We start from the raw sequence: 19,535 nt of genomic DNA, 5'->3' as shown, positions 1-19,535 counted from the left end.
CACCCCTGCCGTTACAACTTTGTCCCTAATGAAATCTTGTTCCCAACTCCACAATTTTCTTTTTATTCCAAGTAGAAAAAAAAAGGAAAAAAATTAATCCCTACTTTTACAAGCGCTCCCTATTTTGTATCAATTCTTTAAGAAGGGTGTGCATCCAGATGCATCTTTCTCCTACGTGAGGGTCTACATTAATGACATTTAATACGCAGTCCTGTGGGATTTCATTATTTCTGTTTAGAATTTTTTAAAGTACTTATTTTGGGGTCGTATCTTTTTTGTTCTTTTGGTTTTTAGTGAATAAGACAATAGTAGAAGAAAATTAATTCTAAAAAAAGTATTAAAAGAATTGTTCAACTTTACTTTTTACAACACTAAATGATAAAGTCGGATAACTCACACAAATCGACTTTAATTTCTTCCAATTTGATTAACAGACAATTTTTAAATTATTTGCTTCATAAATTTAGAACCACTGGAACCAATTTCGAGTAACTCTTCCTCATTACATATTTTAATTAGATTTCTCGCGGCCAAATAAGCTTTGACTGAATCAGCTAATCGCTGGTTTGCTGAATAGATTTCCAGTTTTAGTGAATATTGAATGTTTTCAATATTTTCATCGTTACATTTTATATAATCTTCATCTGCTCATTGCATACTTGCAGGGCCGGATTTTCCTATAAGCCTAGGGCCTCAAGATCAAGAGGGGCCTACATTCAAATTGTTAGCAAAATTAAAATAAGACTATTCCAAAAACACTGAACCGAAGATAAGGAGAAATTCTACGCATATGACTAATAAACAAACATAAAAATGTATTGATTAAGATCAACGCGTTCGGCTCATTTGGTCTGTCTATTCGTTTGTATGAGGGCTTCTTTTCATCTAAATCCGGCCCTGCATACATGTGATCTATAACTTTTATTTGTAGTATTTTATTCCCTCAGGAAACTGCTTCTTAAAGCAGTTTCGGTGGAGAGGTAGATTAAGCTAACCTCCAACGTGGCATTCAAGGGAAATGAGGAGTCGCACTAGCAGTAAGATATCGTATTAGTAGGAATGAAAAGTTACTTCTCTGAAGAAAATAAATGTGTATCGGAAAACCACTTTGCTAAATAAATTTTTGTGGTTTTCAGCGATTTATTAGCATTTTCTTTACTTTTTTCTTTTGCAAAATAAATTTTTTTTTTTGCCAAGAAAATTAATTATAAAACTTACACTGAAACGCTGAATACTTTAGGCCAGTGGTTCTTAAACTTTTCAAAGACGCGGAACACAATTATGTATATATTTTTCTCGCGGAACACGTAACATTAAAAAATTTGAAATTCGGAATTTAGCAAGAACTTAAAATTAATGAATAATAAAAAATCAAATATAATTTTCAAAAAAAATGTAGGTGTATTAATTAAAATTAAAAAGGATAAATTATTACATAGTTTTAAAAAATACATTCTGAAAATGAAATTAATCAAATTCAAAGATAATTACTGAGGGATAAGTTTTTGGGAATAATGTACGGTAAAGATATCTTCAGCTTATCATAACATTCCCTCACTTATGATGTTTACAATTTTAGCACAAACTTATTGAAGAAACTCATCTTTTAGATCGCTAAGGATTTCTAGTCAGTACTTACAAAATTGTTTCGTAATATAGGTATGGTATAATAGAAAATACTTTGATCTTATCTTGATTACATGTTTAAGAAGATACATTGCACAGAACTGTTTTGGTATTTTTGCTCGGTAGATATTTCGAGCCTGTGAGGTGCGCAATAAATAAGTTCCCTGCCGTTGTTTTCTGTATAATTTCCATTACATCTTTATTACAAAGAATTATCCCCCTGTTATAGTTTAATAGAATACAATTCCAACTTCTTTCTGCACTATACTAGAATGTTGAATCAGCACACTTTGTTTTCTTCTAGATTAATCTTTGGGCTAATAGAGCTTTCTTTGTTTCCTCCAACGTCTCCCTTCTTGACTGTAAAATACGGAACATTATAGGAAGTGAATTTATTATTTGTTTACTGTATCACACACATTTGTACTCTCCAGCCAATTTGGCTGACGTAGTAAATACTCTCTTTGGCGATGTAACATGGCCGGCCGGCCCTTACTGTTTTGCTAGTCGCTATGGCGACTTGATATAAGTGCTGTTGCTATAGAATGTTTCCCCCATCATTACCGTTCATACAAGTCTGCAAAAGAGTTTGTATGTAGTGGGTGGGTATTGTGGGCTACGTTAGCACACCTGGGTCCACTTTCATTTACTGTTTTTTAATCCGTATAGAATTAACTATTTTATTATCTCCTCTTACAACACACTACAAACTCCTTTTTCATTCACATATTTACTACACACGCTCACTAATCACAGATAGATAATTCTCCATCTTCTACCTTCTACCCTGCGTTTTTGTTGGGTCTTTTTCTGGTTTATTCCACTTCTTTTTTTTAATCTCTTCTCTCATTCTGTAACAGGCTGACACTACAGGAAAATTACATTTAATGGGTGAGCCATTAAATTGGATGGGACACTAATTGAGATTTATTGCACATGTTTAACAGATTTACTGGTTTCATATGCCCTGGATAAAAAAGGAAAATCTACGATAATCGTTTAAAATGAATATACGAGTATATTCTTTCGGTTTCTATTTTTTCCTGATTCAATTTATACGAAAAGCCGCTTTTGATCTATGATTTGTGTTTCTATTTTAGTTTTTACTTTCGGCTTTCTTTTCAATTAATGACCATTTATTTCTCCATTTTTGCTGATGATCAAAGAATAATTACAATTACTTCATTTACAGGCAATTATGATGATTTAGTTTCTTTTTTTTTATACTCGCAGCTTATACGAGGTGTGGCTATTAAATAACGAGACTGATGCTGCTACAGAAGAACTATGCATGCGCCAAATCCTAACGACCGACAGCTGTGCAGCGTCTTTAAAGCCTTCTCTTTCGATTGCAGCGTCTCACGTGTTTGTAGAGTAATCAGTCTGACCGGAACCGTCGTTTTTGTAAGAGGTGTTAGTTTTGTTTTGCCGTAAACATGTAGTACAGCAACGAATTGTGAAATTTCACATGAAACTGGGTAAAACCGCTAATGAAACTTATCTTTTATTAAAAGGAGTTTATGGCGATAAATGTTTATCACGTGCGCAAGTTTTTGAGTGGTTCAAGCGTTTCCAAGATGGCCGTGAAGACGTCGGAGATGATCTCTCCGCCTGGGTCGTCCTTCCACGACCAAAACGGATGAAAATATCGATTATAATTAATCAACATTACTACCGGTGATAATAAAGATTTTGAATATGCCCAATAATCGCATTCCTAAAGTTTGTTACAACAGGATGTTAACAATGGACGGTTTAGTTGGTAATAATACTAAATTCAACTGGGTTTCGCAAATGAAGGAGTACTTTGCTGACCTCGGATTTAGCTGGCTGTGGATAGAGCAAGATGCTGGATTGATTGAAAAAGAAAAAGCCGCCATTCTGCATTGTTTAAGGGATAGGTTGATCCGTCTGGACTTGGAGAGGATTGCCAAGTCTTCCTATAGTACTATGTACTCTATGCTCGTTAACAAGCATGGAAGTCAGGGCTATTTATCATATAGCGTACCACTAGATGTAATTAGGGTTGTGAGTCAAGTACGAATGTCATCTGAAAAAAGGTTAATTGTGTACAGTAAGGGTGTTAAGTATGAGGTAAATTTGGAGTCAACTTGTGCTCTCTGTAACTATAGTCAGGAAACCTTGGCTCACATGTTTATTGACTGTCCTGCATTGTCTTTGTATAGAGAGAGATATTTATGTAAATATTACCCATTAACTGCAATAAGTATTTTCTCTATAAAGAATAAGAATCATTTATTTGATGTTTATAAATTTACAATTAACAGTTTAAAAATGAGAAAGTTTCTTTTAGACTTTTAATGGATACCTATTAATTTATATTTGTTTTATTTGGCTTTTATCTTTATGGATATTGTCAAATTAGGGTTGTTTATTTTATTCATTTTTATTTTACTGTTTATTTTGTTCATTCATTTTTTTCTCTTCCATTTGTTTTTCTGCTAATTACTACATGTTAATAGTTTGTATGTCAAACCACTCTCCATCTATCATGTACCAGTGTGTATTGTATAGATGTAAAATAAATAAATAAAAAATAAAATTACTACCGGTGAGGTGTTTGCTTAACTCCGTGAAAGAGTAAGGAAAAAAACGACCCGATTTGTGGAAGAACAAGTCATGGGTTCTCCATCAAGACTAGGCTCACTCTGCATTGTCTGTCAAGACGTTACAAGCCAAGTACAACATCCCAGTTTCTAGGCCATCCGCCTTATTCGCCTAACCTGGCCCCATGCGACTTTTATCTGTTCCCCAAAATCAAATCTGCATTAAAAGGAATACGATTTCAGCCCGTTGAAGTTGTGAAAGAAAAAGCGGCAAGCGTCATGCAGGAGCTCACAGAAAAAGACTTCCAGCACTGTTTCGATCAATGGTAAATTCGCATGGAGCGTTGTAGGGATAGGGGTGGGGTGTATATTGAAGGTGATAATAACTAAATATGTATAAATTTAAAATAAAATGTTTTACAGCAATAGTCTCGTTATTTAATAGCCACACCTCGTAGCATTAGTTGATAATAAATTTGTTTTATAATTGGTTCTGTGAAAAATTTGAAACTCATATGATTTTATCTCACCACAATTTACCGAATGGAAATGTCCTGAAACTTAAAATTTGCTAGGAAAAACCATATTAGCTCTACCAATTTTATTTTATTTTACATATTTAATCAAAAATAATATTATTACGAAAGACGGAAGCGTAAGCGCTAAGATTGTCCATTTTTTTTTCTTCTGGGTCTTCCTGAACCTGAATTCCTTTTACCAAGTATTTCCTCAATTTAGTTTTAAACTTAAAAGTAAAAAAGAAAGAGAAACGCGCGACCACATTTTTATCAGCTGTAACCTAGTATCAGTTCTCCATTAAGCTTTTACCCATACTACCACCGCAAATCTGTGTAATCCAATCAGATTACTCTCCTCACCTTGTTCGTTGTAGTCAGAAAAGTGAACAGCGAAGACGCAAGGATACCCTGTCGAACGGAACTGTGTCCAACGTAGCGGAACTGACAGATGTCTGTGTTGAATCGATTTTGCGGTCGGTACGACATCCACAAGATTCATTGCTTCTCTTCTCAATCACACACACATACACACAGACAATGCACTTAGCTTCACATTGTTTCAAAAATCAAACAATTTCCAATCACTGCAGCAGAGCTGCTGCGTCTGCATTTCTTTTCTATTTTTGTTTTTAAGTACCTTCATCAGCATTTTAAGAGTGCTTGTCTGATGCTTCAATCATTGCCATGCAAGGTTATTCGTTAAGCAATTGCAAATAAGTGTCTTTCTTTTGTTCTGCTGAATAGAACGTCCTCCAGTCTAATTAAACATTTTGTATGTTTCGTTTCTTAAAACAAAAATACATTTCTACATTTAAAAAATCGTTGGAACAGTACTTCTTGCAGTGAAGTTCTCATTTTCGCTACAAATATTTTCATTATTATCTTTACGGTTAAATTAAAGTTTAAATTCGTTGCAGTAAATTTAAATTAAGCTATTAATTCTGAATAAATAACTTTTATAAGAAGATTATTACCAAACTAATTCGCAAGTTACATTACAATTAATGTTCTTAATTTTACAAGCTATTACACAATTTTTGTAAACAACTAATACTTTGGGGGTAACCATACGCCTGGCGACCTGAATTTGGTGACAAAAAGTGGCTATCTAATCCATCTAGGTTGCCGTCTTTGTTCTACTAAATTGTACGTAAGGAATCAATCTCTTCCAACTCGCATTTTTTAAAAGTGCTCTTATAGCAACAAAGAGATTGCTGTGCAGTATCAAAATAATAAGGTGCATCTGGATGGATGAATCGAATCTCTGGAATCGGTAGCGATGCTGGGTATCCATACTGTTTACCAAATAGGCTCCTCCTGCGCATTCTGAAAGCATCACTCTTTCCCTTCCCTCTGTTTGGAAATTGGAATTATGTTTATTTTTCTGGTGGCTATTTAATTTAGAAAAATATCAGAAAAGTTAAGAATTCTTCCTCTAACAGGCAGGAAGTATTACTTATTATTTTTGTCACATTAATTGGACCTTAACTTGATCATTTCTATTTCCTGTGAGGATGTGAAATAAAAAAGGGAAGAAGGAAATGAGAAGGAGTACATATAAATGAGATTACCTCATATAAATCAGTTTCTAGAATTACTTATTTATTCAGCCAAGATCAATAATGAGCTAGAAAATCCAACAATATTTCTTTTTCAGGAAGGAGTTCGTAGAATGTTAGGGAGTTGATTCTGGCGTAAAACACTGGGTATACAAAATACATTCAAGCGGAAGAAATGCATTTTGATTTTACTGCTTAAATCAAATAACACTAATGCTCCTTGCATTGTCGTAGATTATTTATTTGTTTATCTTGGAATTGGTAGCAACTTCCTTCGATTAAGTATATTGTTTTAAATTTTGTACGAATGAAAACTTTGAAAGGAAAAAAATATTTGCAAGAAATCTCCAAAGCTGTTTGAGGAACATTTGGCCCTCATACCAGCTCTATTTTGTGGGCGTTTCTGCGTCTAGTTTAAGAGCTCTTCTCTTAGTTGACCAGTGCTAATTAGAGCAGTGTTTCTCCCTTATATCTACAATGACCAACATCTACCATACCCACGAACATAGAGTGGTGGCTTGCCACCACTTGGCAGAGACAGGCGAAGGAGTTCATTAAAGGCTATTCGCCGAGGCTGACGGCAGAATTAATTCGTCAAGGCCGTGGGGCTATAAGGATGATTGTAGGCCTATTAACTGGCCACTGCAGGCTCAGGAAACATATGCATCGCATGGGCCTAGCAGACGATAGCCTCGGTAGGTTCTGTCAGGAAGAGGAGGAAACGGCACTGCACGTGTTGTGTCAGTGCGAGGGGCACGTATGGCTAAGTATGTTACTTCTCGGGAAGGAAAAACCAAGGCCTGTGAGCTTTAGAGTGAGGGGAGCCACAATAGATCCAAAGAGGTCGCAGTGTTGTTGGCCTTGAGGCCGCCCTAGTTTAATCTATCTATCTAACATACCCATCAGCATGTTCATGTCTTTTGAGCCTGCAGTACCCAGTCTGCTTTCACCATATGCCTCGGAAGTAATAAAAAGGGAACAAAAAAAAATAAAATGAATTGTTAATTCCGTAATCTATGAAATTGCGTAGATATTTTTGGCAAGATATTTAGAAAATTGCGATTGTATGTCTTCACATTTACGTTAAAGCTGTTTAATAATGAAGGAGTGAACTATTTGTTTGAACCAAGTAGAGAATCAGTTCGCATTACTGCGACAGATGCATAGTTCCGTTCATGTTATGGCTCTAGAGTGGTTTAATTGTCGTCCAACAGTTAGTTCCGGGACTTAGTGTGTCGCCAGTCAATAATTTTGGTCAAGCGTGTCCCCGTCATAAAATGTTTTATTTGTCTAGCCGGCCTTTTCTAACTGCGCCATAATGGTAGTAGGGTAATCATTTAGTGAAGCCAAACATTTATAGGCCTGGGATAGATAAAAATTTATCGTTTTACTTAATTTTCTTTAAAAGATTGTCAATCTAAATTTTTATTAATAATTTAAATGTTTAGCGTCAATTATAATATTATTAGAACTAATTATATGATAGCTGTTTACATCAGGAGAAGGCTGGGTAGGGATGGGACAAGCACGCGATCCAGGTAGCACGGGCAGTTTGTCAATGGTTTTAGGGGCGTTTGTTGACAATACTTCAATTTTGGATTAAATCAACCGAGATTGTGTTCCACATTCTGATTCGATTTTTACTTTTTGTTCTTAGCGATATTTCCGCGCAAAAATCTTTTACTATTCGTAGATGGTTTCTTTTTTTTGTTATATTTTTGACCTGTTTCGGATGAAACTGGGTGAAAAAAAAGCAATAATTTACTAGTATTGATTTGTATTCATTTTTTCAACCACATTTCGATGGACAAACTGCGTTTTGGACATGTTAGCTGGCAAATATTTAGTAATATTGTAAGATATATCAAAGTTACTCTGAAGAAATATTGAGTTTGGAGTCTTCAAGCTAAGCTTTAGTATTGAAGACATGTGTAGGGAATACCGCCTAGTAGAAGGGTGACGTTAAGTCCAAGAAACGAGAACCAAGTTATAATCCTGCGGATCAAAGTTGGACCAGTATATCCGAGTCTGTCCACTGGTGATATCTCCAGTCCAATTGGTCTGGACTGAGCTAACTGTTTCTTTCACCCACACCCTCTTGAACATCTTTCACCAATATTTCGCCTTCAGCAGTATCTTTTTTCTCTTTCTGTTCACATACTTCTCTTTACTTATTTAGGGTTAATTTTACGCTCCACACTCCTGTAAGGTTCACCTGTTTTCAGATTATAGTAGGATGCCTTCGGTCTGTTCTTATTTGGAACGAAGCCAAACTAAACTACACCTCAATATCAAACCATCTTTCCCTTTTAACAATTCTCTTACCAACTTCTATTTCCTTTTAACCTCATCCTCCAAATCTTCCAATCATCCCGTCAATTTTATTTACGCTTACCTCTTCCAAGCAAGAAAAAAAAAAAAAGAGGAAAAAGGAAAAGATAGAGGAAGAAAAAGATGGTCCTTAGAAGCAAGCCAGCAGAATCTAATGGACTACGATCTAAAGGAAAAGCTGGCTAAGTCGTCCCTAAGTTAAATCCTTAGGGACAGCCCTTTTTTTAGAAAGGGATTATTTCGCGACACAGCACTCGAAGAAGTTTGCAATGAAAAGAACTTTTGACGTCATGGTCGATAAGAAGATGTCCTGTTGGTTGGAGTGCCACTTATAAGATGATGCGCTTGGCAGCCACCAAACTGCTTAAGTGATTTTGACATTTCTTACTATTTTTGTGTGTGTTTTTGTGAATTGTGTAATTTTTGATTTGGGTGTTTTTAACAAGCATTCTTTATTTTAACCCTTTCTCATTTTCTGAATTAATTAGATCTTATTTTTATCTCTTTAATTAATATTTGAACATTTCTTTTAAGCTTACAAATTATATAATTCTATAAACTTATTTATTTTACTAAAATAAAAGTTTTACGTGTTATATCAGTGGCATTTTTACTTCTAAATACTAGGCAATATCTGGAAATTTGTTGAGATTGGATCGTTAAGCAGTTCTGTGAGATGAAATACTATAAATTAGTTTCTTTGTTGAGAAGTGTGGCCTAGCGCTTTGATTGTAGAAGACAACGGAAGCATTAGTTGAAAGAAATTCGTTTTATACGATTCCAAAACGTTAGATGCACACAAAACACAGAACTCTTTCAAGTTTTCATTAAATATGACTAAAAGGAATTGATTCCCTGCAGTTTCTGATGTAGGACATAAAATTTTCCGAAAAGTCAAATAATTTAAGAAAAGGGATTATTTTTTTGGCCACAGCAAATTGTCGCACATTATAGAGTTTTAGTTAAATTTATTATTTATACATATATTACAATATGGCGGATGAAAATAACAATAAAGCTTTTCTGATTTAAGTAAATAGTGACCATTTGGTTGTTTTTGGAATTGGTTTTTCTTTGCTGATGGTCGCTGGAAAAGATTGGGTGGATTGACAGGATTTCCCCATCATAATTGATTTATTAAACATTTTAATATTAGTGCTTGACTAAGAGTTCTTTAGAGGCTCCACTATGGTAGTGCATTGTCCGATGATGCACACCGCTGAAATAACATTGTTGCTGATTACATTGCGGAGAGAGTGATGAATAAGAAATACATAATTGTTGGAAATTTTATGCAACTGAATTGAGTTTCCGAGTCGATTTCACATCTGTCACTATTATTAGAAACGATGATGAATCAACTCCCCAGTTGGACAAGCAAAATACACCCTGCAACTAAAGAAAATAATGATTATAAAAGCTTCCAACATAAGCATGTGCTTAAATACGTACTCTACACTAAAGCTGGACCCAACACTACGAGAGAACCTATTCTTTACTATATGTGTGAACGCCACTTCTATTTGCCCAGCACTTTTGACCACTAAACAACCCATCCTGGACTGTTGCACTAACTGGCAATCAAACTAATGGACATGGCCGTCCATTTTGCTGAATTGGTTTCCAGGTAGACATTTTGGTGAATTGTTAATATTTTCTGTTTGTACACCCGAAATCGATATTTTACTTTCACGTTATTAAAAAGTAATGAAAGAGTTGGAATAATTTCTGAATGCTGATTATTATAATAAAGACCCGCAAGATTATGTGGCCTAATACCTATTAAAGGTAGGTATTTTTTTAAAGGTAGATTTGAGCTTTTGGAATAAATTTAACCCTTTTTAGTTTGACTGAAAACTGCAAATAATTATTGCATTATTTATAAATTATTGCTTAATTCTACTTAAGACATTAATAAATTATACTTTCTTTCAGCGAGGTAGAAAATAAAAGAAATGTTAGGTCCACACTTTCTGTTCCTCAAGATTATTTACTAGAGGTTAGTGACTCAATTATCGCTAAAACATATTGAGAAATAGATTTGTGTCTACATCGTTACTCTGAGAAGAGGTGCTGTAGGTTCACAATCTATCAGTTGGCCTTCGCCCTTTAGTTACAGCCGGATAGCCAATGAAAATCAATGATCCCGTTTACTATTGCAACACTTCTAACAAATCCCACCTTTACCTCACTAACCATTCTATTGCCACCCATCTATTACACTGATAGAAAAAAAAAGTTCTCTGACTCGAGACAATTAACAATAACTATTCTTCCTTCTCAAAATCGTTTTTAGGTAAATTATATTGATTCTCGTTCATTTTATGTAAATAATTTCATATAAATCAATTTATTTAATTATATTTTGAAGTGTTACATCCTAGTGTAATTTTATTACAATACTAGAACCTCCTTTGAGGCCTTAGGACCTCAAGCAATCACCTTTTCTTAGATATATTTTATTTTATCCAATAATAATAAGAGAAGTACAAAAATTAATACTCGAAAACGGAGATGTTCGAGACTAGAGGAAGGTAAAAAGGGTAATGGGCATTACTCTTAAAGTGATGAGGAGTAAAAGTGTTTCATTGAACACTCAGTGTTCATGCACCAGTTTTGAAACTATAGTTCTGAACAGTGCAGAACCAGACTCTTAATGAGCATAAAAAAGAAGATTTTTTTGACCGCCGAAATGGACAACTGGAGAAGATCAGCGAGGAAATCCAAAAAAAAGATAAAGTAAGGAGCAGGAACGTAGGACATTAGAAATGACAACATCCTTCAGGCAATAGAATTGAAGCAATTGAAATGTTTTGGACACCTTAAGGATGGGTGATGAACAGTTTTTGACTGGGATATTGAACGAGGAATAGAGGCGAAGACCCTGGACAAAGTGGGAAGTATGATTTAGGGTGGCCATGGCCTCATGAACTGTTGTTCCAACTATCCTAGTGCCAGAGTAATTAGCATCAAGTTACTGGAGCTCCTCCTGTAGACGCTTTTATTTAAAACTTTTAATTTTATTTTTTTAAATTTCATGATTTTTATTTCAAAATACAAATTAATTAAGAAACTTTTCCTTTCCAATAATAATATTTATTTTTGTAACTTTATTAGTAAAGTAAAAGTAAGGTAATCGCCTATTTTTTCAGGCGGGGCTTAACGTCCAACTACCAATTAGGTGTCGCGGACGGAGGCGACTAGCAAACATACTTTACTGTAAATTTCTTTTATTAACCATTAAATAAAATCCAAGGCCTACAAGACCGGGAATCGAACCTAGTACCACAATACACCTTAGCTTCGCATGTCTCGCCTCTAACCGCTCGGCTACCGTGGCGCCCTGTAACTTTATTACCTTACACCAACACACTGGGAGCAAATTTACATTTATTAAAACCACTGTTATGCGCTAATATAATATTTCTGACAATAACTCAGCGCGATATATTTACAACTAAAAATAAACCTATTTGAAATGAAGAGTGCTACCGATAATTGTTCTTTAAAGCTCCTAATTTTTTAAAAACATTATGTGTTATGGCGATTATGTTATTACGGAGTAATAATAACCTTCGCGTACCCTATACCGTGTTACAAGAGCATTAATGATCTTAGGGTACGTTTACAACGGAGCTGTGAGTATAGATGATAGCAGAGATGATAACTGATAGAGTAAAATATAATCGCTGATTAGTGTGCACAACGGAGCTGTGATACATGCAACATGTCGAGTAGTGAAGAAGAGTTTTTATGTTTAGCAGCAACGAAATGGTATATTTTAAAGAAAAAACGCTTTAGAAAATATCATGTACATCCCATAAATAAAAAACGAAGTACTTTGGGTGAATTTCACTATTTATATAAGGAACTTAGAAATTATCCGGATCGTTTTTTTGAATATGTGAGGATGGGTCCACCCACATTCGACTATATTTTAGAAAAAATAAGGTCAAAATTAAGAAAACATTGCAAAATTGTCATGGAAATCCTATAACCACAGAAGAAAAACTAGTGATTACTCTGGTAAGTAATGGTTTTATTGAGAAAAAACAAATAAATACACATGAAAATAAATATAAGCACGATTTAAAAAACAAAATATTGTTTAAAAGTAAATAATAAAATAATAACCAAAAATAATGAGTAAAGACAGCACTAAATAATTTTTCTACGTCCATTTTGAAGCTCCGATACTGGAGTTCAGCTAGCAGAAAAATGAAAAATTTAATTCTATCTTCTATGCTCGTTTATACCAGCGCGTATGAGTCACTAGTCGCAGCTTCGTTGTGCACGCTCACATTTGAATGTATTATGTTTTTCTATAAGCGTTGATGCCTCACTGCTACCATCTCCGCTATCATCTATGCTCACAGCTCCGTTGTAAACGTACCTTTTGATGTTTCCATTGCTCGAAGCTTCTACATCTAACTTATCTGTAATAAGAACAAATTCTCCGAAGAAGGCCGGTTTCAAAAGAAAAAAAAAACGTCAATACTTGAAAAATATTAGACCCGTTAATTGTAAATAGTCTTAGTTATGATTGGCAACACTACATATAAAATTTTCTTTATTGTTAATACATTTAATAATATAATATGGAAATCAATAATCTATTTATACAATAATAAGAAAATCAATAGAGAAATACTAACATTATCTCAAATTTCCCCACATAGCGTTTTTTCTTTTATTAAATCATGTTTAAACTTGGAAAAATGCTACACTAAGAGAATGGCTGTATTTTTAGAGTTAACTCAAATAATTTCAATTATAATGATGTATAAAATTTAGTTCATTATTTGAAAACGTAGTCAGTAAATGTGAGTTAACAGAAGCGTAAATATATAATGAGTAAGATTGTACATACGTATATGTGTATGAGTTAGAGGACTGGATGAGTTGGTGGAGGGATGAGTTAGGTTCAAGAATGGAAAGACTACCATCATTCCCCGACTACATAGCCCTTTTGTCCTATGCTTGCTTTTAAAGCTAGCACATGAGCAAAAAGGAAAAAGCACTGTGAGAGTGAGCTATACCAGGCCCTTTGTGAATACACACTACATCGTTATATGTGAGAAAGAAGTACTTTCTTTTTGCCCTTCTAAATATCAACTAAATAAATGAAAGGATCAAATAACAACATAACAATGACATATTCCTGCGGGATTATTGCTATTGTAAACATAATTTGTTTCCAAAAAGGGTTTTGCATATTGGTGATTGAATGGTCTGAGTTTGTTACCTGAGATTAAACATACAAGTATCGTTTAAAAACAAAAATCATTTCTGAACCGAAAATAAAAACAAAAAGATAACTACCAGGATCGAATTGTTAACAAAGTTTGGTTGAACCGAGTGTTGCATTCATTTACCTAACGTATTATCCATTATCTGCAAACTAGAGTCTTAATCTGCAGTGGAAAGAAGGTTCGAGTGGTAGCCTTATGATATATCTATGCACTTATTCCGAAAAACCAAGAATCTAGGCACCACAGAAGCCTTTAAAATGAAATTATTATACAAGTAGATGTAAAAACCCGTTTTTATAAACGGGGGGGGGGGAAACTTTGAAAGTATTGCCATATTTCAAAACGGGTTTTCATTAACTTTTTCAGCACATACAATTCTATAATATAACACTCCGTCTGGCTCACCATAAATGTTTGATCTTTGCAAACAAACGCGGTAAGTGGACTGTATAGAATAGGGTGTAGTTCTTAATGCGGGCAATCAAATGAAATTATACAAATAAAATGAAATAATAAAGCTTACCTTCCAAGATGTGGACACTGGCGTGACAAAGTTCTAAGGAAATGGAAACCCCAAAGGGAAAAGAGAGTCGACTCCCCCACCCCCTGGCCCCAGATACCTTTATGAGCGTAGATTGTGTCCTCTTGACTAAAGGCGAGCTGATTGAAGGCCAAATAGGCGTAAATATTCTTTAGAGCGGTGAACATGCGGTGTAGCGAGAATAGCGGAAAACTGCGTACCCGTGAACATGCGGTGTTACGAATAGAAGTGAACACGGGTTAACACTTGAATATGCGGAGTGATAGAAAGAGTAGTAAACTGAACACTCGTACACTAGCAGTGAACGTGCGGTGTAGCGAAAATAGCGGAAAACGGAAAACACTTCCGTACGAGTGCCAGAGAACAAACGTTACGAACAGACTGCGGAGAGCGATTCGGACGACAAAACTTGGACTGACGGTTGAAACGGAGCAATGAGCCGTCGGAGGTTGTCGTAAGTACGACAACTGCCGAGGTCGATGCGTGCGATGCGATTAACATACATTGGGGGACAGAAAGGAGTTAAAACTGAGACGAAACAATAAATTTCTATTTTATTACAGTACATGCATTTTCAAAAATTTAGGGGCATATATTTTTACGAAATTAAGCAGTTATTTGTCGTTATTGTGGAATTCTATTACTGTTTTACCAAAGCGTAACATATGTAGGTGTTGCTTCATTCCATAATCTCCTTAATAAAAATAATATATATTAAATAAATATTTTAACTCAATGCGAGATGTAAGTGAATTTGAAATCTCTACATCAAACTAATGATTATGTCCTATCTGTAGATATTGCCTATTTACTAGAAAATCTATGAATTCTCGTTGAGTTATTTGAATTTAGTTTTAAATGGAAAGTTTTTTCGCGGTCTGGCATCATTTTCTATTTTGAACTCACAACCGAATTTAGAACTAATTTTGTTGATGCAACCTAATGTTTACTGGGAAAATATCCTGAATTTATTCAGTTAAATATTGAACATTTAAATTCACATTCTCTATTTAATCAAACTGTTTTATCTAAAGCTTTTAATTTTAATTCATTTATTTAATCCACACCGCAATAAAAGAGACTGTTAGCAAAACAATTACAGTAGGGCTCTGCAGCAAGATAGCGTAGGATTATTGTCGATGTTCTCCGACCTTTTTATTATTTTAATGCTAAATTATATAGAAATTATTTTACATTGATTTTATCAAGCATCATTTTATTGCTTTTATTATTGCAGATGAACAGATATTTATTTACTCTCGGCACAATAATAATGGCAATAGAGGAATTGTTTTGATAAAACTTCTATCAGTCTGGGCTTCAACAAATTGTGTTTTTTCATAATTGTTTTAATCGATCGTCCTTTTAGGATTCATGCTTGCATGCATTCGAATGGGCGTAGGTAAATGTTTGGAACTAATAGCAATATACAGTTTTATAAAAGAGATTACTGTTCCAGTTTGTTCTTAGATTTTGCCTCTACAGCATCTCTTCCATTTACAGCTAGGGTTGCCCCACCACAGAACTAACTCTCGCCCGGAGACGATGACTAAAAAAAACAAAAAACAGATGCATTCATATGCAATTTTTCTTATTTATATAAATTAACAAATTCAAAACTCACATCTCAACAAATTAAATACCATTCTAATGATGGCGAGTAGTTACTGTTCATAGAGCTAATAATAAACAAACTTAACAATTTAGTTGTAGATGTTGAGTCGTTTAGCCACCGTACACCGCGCTAGCTATTCCGTAAACGGTACACAAGATACACGCAACGGTGCATATAATTTTGTACGTATTCAATTTTACTTGCACAACTCGGAGAAGTAATAATTAAACCCGGAGCCAGGAAATCTGAAAAGGTGGCCTATTCACTCACAGCTTAATATATGGCGATAAGGAAGTGTTGCCTGTAACGAGAGAACACCATCCGGTCGTTGAAGCTGAAGTGATTTGATTAGTTTATAGCGCCGTGGACTATAAGCTGGAAGTCTCAGATCCAAGACCAGATGGGTTCCCCTTAAAATTGTTTCTCCCTAAGGAGTCTCTATACAAGAGTTATAGAGAGGACGAGCAGATGGCTAATATCAAAGATAACCCAGCCATCCCTACAATCATCATCCTTTCCAAATCCTCGACCACTACGAAACATTTTTCTTAGTTGGAGCACTTGGAGTACAAAACACCTCGCCCCAGTTTAGAATAATAACTAAACTGAAGATTTTAATATTGTTCATCACTAATAATTCATATAACTAAAATGCCCATAATAATGTTGATTCTATTGTTTTTTTGCGCAGAGTACGACAAGAAAGTCACGGTGGCGCATGGTGTCCTAAACATGAAATCACCACCGAGCCGAAGGAATGGTTGGAAATAGATTTGCATACTGTTCACGTGATCACGGCCACAGAAACCCAGGGTAGATTTGGTAATGGCGAAGGACAAGAATTTGCAGAAGCTTACATGTTGGAATATTGGCGACCCAGACTGGGCAAATGGGTCAGATATCGTGACATTAAAGCTAAAGAGGTAAGCAAATTTTTTTTTGGCGTAGTTTATTTTTTTATTAAAATTATTAAAATAACAGCAATTCTTCATCCATCTTCAGTTTCCTTCCCTTTCTTCAACTTCTTTGGCACTTGGCCTTCATCCTTTCTGACTACAAGTTCTGTCCATCCAGCTTATTCATTTTAATTAAGTCTGGCTCCTTAATACGAACTCCTCTAGAGTTGTTCTTCTCCAGATTTCTTTAATTCTTCTCCAGGAGCTCTCTTTAATTGGCCCAAAAGGATCCAGCATCGCTTTTTAAATAAGGAAAAGAGTTTTAAAATATTCTTCGGTATTCCTTGACAATAATACACTTCTACTACGACGAAAAAGTTCAAAACTCGAGTATTTATTTGCTAGAATCATTTATCATTTAATCTCAAATGATACTACCTTATTATACCCAGAGGAAACATCCTCTGAGGGAACTAATATCTGAGAATTCAAAAGAAATCTTCCCCTTAATTAAAATTGATTAAAAAAAATCGCTGAAGAAGGTAAAATTTTAGTGTCCAATTTCAATACAAGTTAGATTATAAAATATAATGAGCTTTTCAAAGTTTTATTAAATTTTCTGTAAAGTTAGAAGACTTTTTTCTTTTCTTTTTCTTTTAAATCGTAAACATTTCTTAATTAAATTTCCTGTCAGTGTTCCAATAATTTCTAAAAGTAAAAGTAAATTAAAAATAAACCTCCTAAGTATGGGCACAAAAAAATAAAATCTCTCATTTTAGAAAAGTTGGCAACAAGTAACAACTATTGAACAGATTAATCACATTAAAAGCAAGACTGAAGTTGCTTTCAATTAAGTTTAAATTCATTTAAAGCAACGATAATTAACATTTTAAAGACGCCGGAGTTGTGGAAGAGGATTTCAGAGATGGTCGCAGGTCAACGGAATTAATAGAGAGCACAAGAAAACCTACCGAGATAATTATAGCAGTTTTAATTATTTAAATGAGAGAAGGTATTCAATAAATACAGATGTAATTGCACTAATTTATTACGAAATAAATGTGAGATCGTGATGGAAGTGGATATAAATTCATTGTTAGACCAAAGTAGGGAATATTTTTTTTTACCGTGGGGCGGATAAGGAATGTCGAAATGAAGCGGGCCACAGTTTGAAAGTGCCTAGAGAGATTCTGAACCAAACAGCTTAATTTCGCCTTTGCTTTAGTTAATAATTTACTTTTGATAATCAGATGGGGTTAATCAAGTTAAGTTTTTTCATGAAAATCTTTAAGCAGTTCTGCTAGAAAGGTGGTGATAAGCTCTTTGCATCGCTTAAGTGCAATGACCAGTCATATAATTAAAACTTCTGCAACATTGGCAATTACATATCCTTGTTCGTCATAAACTGCTTGAAAAAATAAGTAAGTTAAACACCGAACTTTGACCATTTTAAAAAAAATATGTTTCCCAAATTTTTCATTAAAATTATTAATAGGGATTAAATATGTAATTTAAATTCTAAATTTATGGAACATCAATTAAGCGGAAGTGCCAATTTAATCGAATAAATTTTGTGCTTTCTCTAGCGATTGTTCTAAAAAATATGCAAGTAATTTGGTCGCATATTGCACTTCGAGTGACCTTGCGCAGAAGGTGCAACAGCCATTAAAGTAGGACTAGGACCTCCTCAACAAGTTTTCCCCATTCGTCACTGTCGGCGGCCCTAAGGCGCCGCCATCTAGTCACTCCGATCCGACGGAGATCTTCCTCTACATCACCCACCCATCTATGTCGAAGGCGCCCTCGAATTCTTCTGCTTCCTGGGTATTAATTTAATAGTTTTTGGGGTACCCCGTCCTCTCCACGAGTCTCAACCATCTCCAATCTCCCCTTCTTTATTCAGTTCTTGATTCTTGCTTATTTTCCAGTCACGCCATTCACGCACTTCAGGCAGGCCAAATATCTTTCTGAATGTTTTTATTTTCCCAGCTCCGATGTTCTTTTCACTGCACCCACGTTACGCTGGCGTATGTGACGATAAGTCTAAGATAATGGTCTTTTATAGGCTATTAACTTAGCCTTGCGGGACAAATCCTTCAACCGCAAAAGTTTTTTGAACAGCGAAGAGTCACTGGCGTTATTCTCGCCTTGATTTCTGCGGTTATATCATTGTTGTTTGTAATGAGTGACCCTAGGGGAATTCAACTGGATTTCTCTTTTTCCATGCTGTCTGGGCTGGGTATCGGAAAATAAAACCAGAACCTCGTGAAATTATTCTACGAAATCTTAAGGATTTACTGGAAATTATTAATTAAACTGTTACATTTAAGACAAATTTTCAAAGTAAGAAATGTCAGAACTATCCAAAACATTATATAAAAACTATTTCTTAAAGGAAATATTTTTCAACAATCTGTTTTCCCCTAAAAGAAATTTCCATCTTATTTATATATTATAGTAAAAGAAGTTTACTTTAATTAGTGAGGAAATTATTTAGAAAGGTTTGGTGAAGTTCGACCCGGGAGAGTTGGGGCGACTCTTGGCTAAGATTGCTGAAATTTTTACTGTGGCCAAGTAAAGTTTGCGGACCAACCTAGAATGTGGCCTGGAAAATACATAGCATTCCTACA

The 19,535-nt window shown here is 34.7% G+C and overlaps 1 protein-coding gene across 12 annotated transcripts in view; it reads left to right on the top strand.

Annotated features, from left to right (window-relative positions):
• LOC141449739 (discoidin domain-containing receptor 2-like) overlaps nucleotides 1–19,535 on the top strand; it is a 556,155-nt gene that overhangs the window by 407,776 nt on the left and 128,844 nt on the right. For all 12 annotated transcript variants that reach the window (XM_074119460.1, XM_074119461.1, XM_074119458.1 and 9 more), the window contains one exon: nucleotides 16,701–16,932. In XM_074119460.1, the coding sequence (XP_073975561.1) occupies nucleotides 16,701–16,932 (232 nt within the window). The remainder of the gene's footprint in view (nucleotides 1–16,700; nucleotides 16,933–19,535) is intronic.

Source organism: Rhodnius prolixus, unplaced genomic scaffold (genome assembly GCF_049639745.1).
Source record: "Rhodnius prolixus isolate KJV_2025 unplaced genomic scaffold, Rpr scaffold_2, whole genome shotgun sequence".
In the NCBI taxonomy this organism is placed as follows: domain Eukaryota; kingdom Metazoa; phylum Arthropoda; class Insecta; order Hemiptera; family Reduviidae; genus Rhodnius; species Rhodnius prolixus.
Note: the sequence above shows the minus strand (reverse complement) of the source record. Positions and strands in the feature narration are given on the sequence as shown.